Here is a 2723-nt window from a genome sequence, read left to right as displayed (position 1 = left end):
CAAACCAAAAAAATAATTCTGCATTCTTCAATACGTAAGGCAGCCAAGCATGGATGGAGAAGACAATGTTAAGAGCATTACATTTAAGTCCCAAGTCTGCAGTACTGTTACTTTCAGAGCAATGTCACCCATCGGGATTGATGATGGCTGCTGTGAGTGTTTAAAGTCCTGTCTCATTTCAAAAATCAAACTATCTCCTCACTTTCTATCACTCATAAATGAAATAATTTGTGTGTGAGATCACATCTTTATTTAGCAAAGTTCAAGGAAAATGCAACAGTAAACAGTTTTGTTCAAGGAAAATGCAACAGTAGTAAGACATGCAAGAATGTGTGTATGACATTTATAATTAAATATATATATATATATATATATATATATATATATTATTTTTTTTTTTTTACACAACACATGTACAAATGCCTGACACCATACTAATTCAGCACTCTGTTCATGATCTACATTACTATAAGTCCCCACTGTTGAAGAAACATAAGTTTAGGTTAAGTGCTACACCGCCTGTCATGTATCATCTGACATTAGCCTCATTACGGCCTCAGTTTTTCAAGCTGATTACTATACTTTGACACATGGAAACCACAACCCTGAACTCAGATGTTGGCTACACTGCTTCTGGTGTCAGGATGAATTTCTCTCTGAAATGCTCAATCCTCTCTCAGAGACAAGCTGTACACTAAATTAAGGAACACAATCGACACCTACAAGCTATAGCTTTGAACTCAGATGCTGGCTATCTAGTTGTCTGGAGGTCACTACACATTTTAAACTGATCAACCTTCTCCTTGCGACTAGCTGCATACAAATTTGAGGAACACCTGAGAATGCATCTCTACTTCGTCTTGTAAGCAACTTTTCAAGTAACATAGTGTAACAACAAGAAACGGTATGTTTACTTAGGCCTCTACAAAACGTTTACAATCTGTTTCTCTTATTCTACTGTCTGTACTGTATAACATCTACCCTGCCCAAACATTTCATATACATGATACTATAAATCCACTTCTGTGGGGCAAAGGGTTATTATCCAGACAATTCAGGTTCAGTTAGAAGCCAGAGCTCTGGAGGAGCTGGGGTGGATGGATGAGAAATGAGTGGCCACTGTTAACCTGCCCATCCCATGAAGGGCACAGTTGTTCACTTCTCGTGGGCATATATATGACTCTAATGGAGACTCGGTAAGTTGGATAGGAAGCATCAATTTGTTAGCGGACAAGGCTGCCAGCTAAGGTTAGCTGCTTCCATCAGTAACTGACCACTTTTTACCCACAATGCTGTTATGTGAAGCAGTTGTCAAGATGAACAAGGACGACATTAGTTGCACACAGGAAAAAAGTCAATAGATTCAGGATGGCAGCCCAGAACTGCACGACTCCCACACCCATCAGCAATGGTTATGACCTGATGACGTAAAGAACGGGTCAGTTGTGTCAACTGAACACATGCATGACCTAAAAGAATATGTATAGCTAAAAAATCATGTTGTAATATTGGACTTTTAAGACAGTAGACTGGTGCAATCCATGCTTTTAGTTTCTGTAAACAGTACTTTCAAAGTTAAATGGAAAGGAAATGCTTTTATACAGTGTCTGATCAGTCACTTTTGAAGTTCTCATGTTTTCAGAATGCTCACCATATTAAAACCCTCATTACATAAAACAGCTTTACATCAAACATTTTCAACTGAATAACATTTAAGTAGCAGGCATTCCTTTGGTCTTGTAACCTTATAACATTGAAAATGTTCCTGGACTTATTCCTCTGCAGTGTCTTACTGTGCTTTTTAAAGTAGCAATTCAGTGTTTTTTAAAGTAGTCAGTAAGAGCATCTAGCAGTTCCTGTTTCTTGCTTCCCCGGAGCCCAAACTGCTTGCAGGCATCTTTTAGTACAGGGACAGTCAATTTTCCTAGAGTACCATTATTGACGTAGTTCCGCAAGTCTTCTTTAGACAATGAAACCTCCATCTTAGGTTTTTTCCCTGCAGATGCATCACTGCCACCTATTTGGTTTTAAAACAGAGTATATTAAAAAAAACACCTCATTGAAGAACTCTGTACACCTTACATTCTAAAACTGCCATTATAAGCCACTATTAACAAGTAAAACTCCTAAAGTACACAAATGTGTCATTAGGCACTAATGTAAATAAGGTATATACTCACCATATAAATCAATCTAGAATAATGCCCTTTGTGTTAGAAAGTGCTGCTGTTTTCTAAGCAGGAGAGCTCCGATTACTGTTTCAGCGAGTGATGACAGAAGTAAATCTGATGAAAAACACTTTCAGTACTATAGGACTTTGCACTTTTCCCCAACTGTTCTTTGACTCTGGTTTGGTATAAATACATTTGGGAGCTGCGGGCGTATCCTCCACAACTGCTGGGTGTGGGAGGGGACTAGCTTCCTGCAAAAAAAAAAAAAAAAAAAAAAAAAAAAAAAAAAACTTTTTCCAAGGTTTGCTGAAAGTGTTTTTCAATTATTTGTTTTCCTGTCTGTTGTCACTGATGTTTCCTTTGCTGAGGAGTTAGTAATATGAATTCAGGATTTCCTCTGATCTAACCAGGTCAGCAAAACTCTAAAAATTTCTCTGGCTTCTGTGCTAAAAAGCAGGCAAGAACTACTATATCTGCATGTCATATTAGCATTTACCTGGCTGGGAAGATGCACTTAGCCCTTAAGATCATCAGTTTTGAGTGGCATCAGCC

General features: G+C 38.0%; 1 protein-coding gene across 4 annotated transcripts in view; it reads right to left on the bottom strand.

Annotated features, from left to right (window-relative positions):
- Window positions 1-231: 231 nt before the first annotated feature.
- XRCC6 (X-ray repair cross complementing 6) overlaps window positions 232-2723 on the bottom strand; it is a 367025-nt gene continuing 364533 nt past the window's right edge. For all 4 annotated transcript variants that reach the window (XM_044066525.1, XM_044066544.1, XM_044066515.1 and 1 more), the window contains one exon: window positions 232-2017. In XM_044066525.1, the coding sequence (XP_043922460.1) occupies window positions 1815-2017 (203 nt within the window). In that variant the 3' untranslated portion in view covers window positions 232-1814. The remainder of the gene's footprint in view (window positions 2018-2723) is intronic.

The sequence above is a fragment of the Protopterus annectens genome, chromosome 1.part0 (assembly GCF_019279795.1).
Source record: "Protopterus annectens isolate FY-2018-M chromosome 1.part0, PAN1.0, whole genome shotgun sequence".
Taxonomy (NCBI): domain Eukaryota; kingdom Metazoa; phylum Chordata; order Ceratodontiformes; family Protopteridae; genus Protopterus; species Protopterus annectens.
The sequence above is the reverse complement of the archived record's forward strand: the minus strand, read 5'-3'. Positions and strand labels throughout refer to the sequence as shown.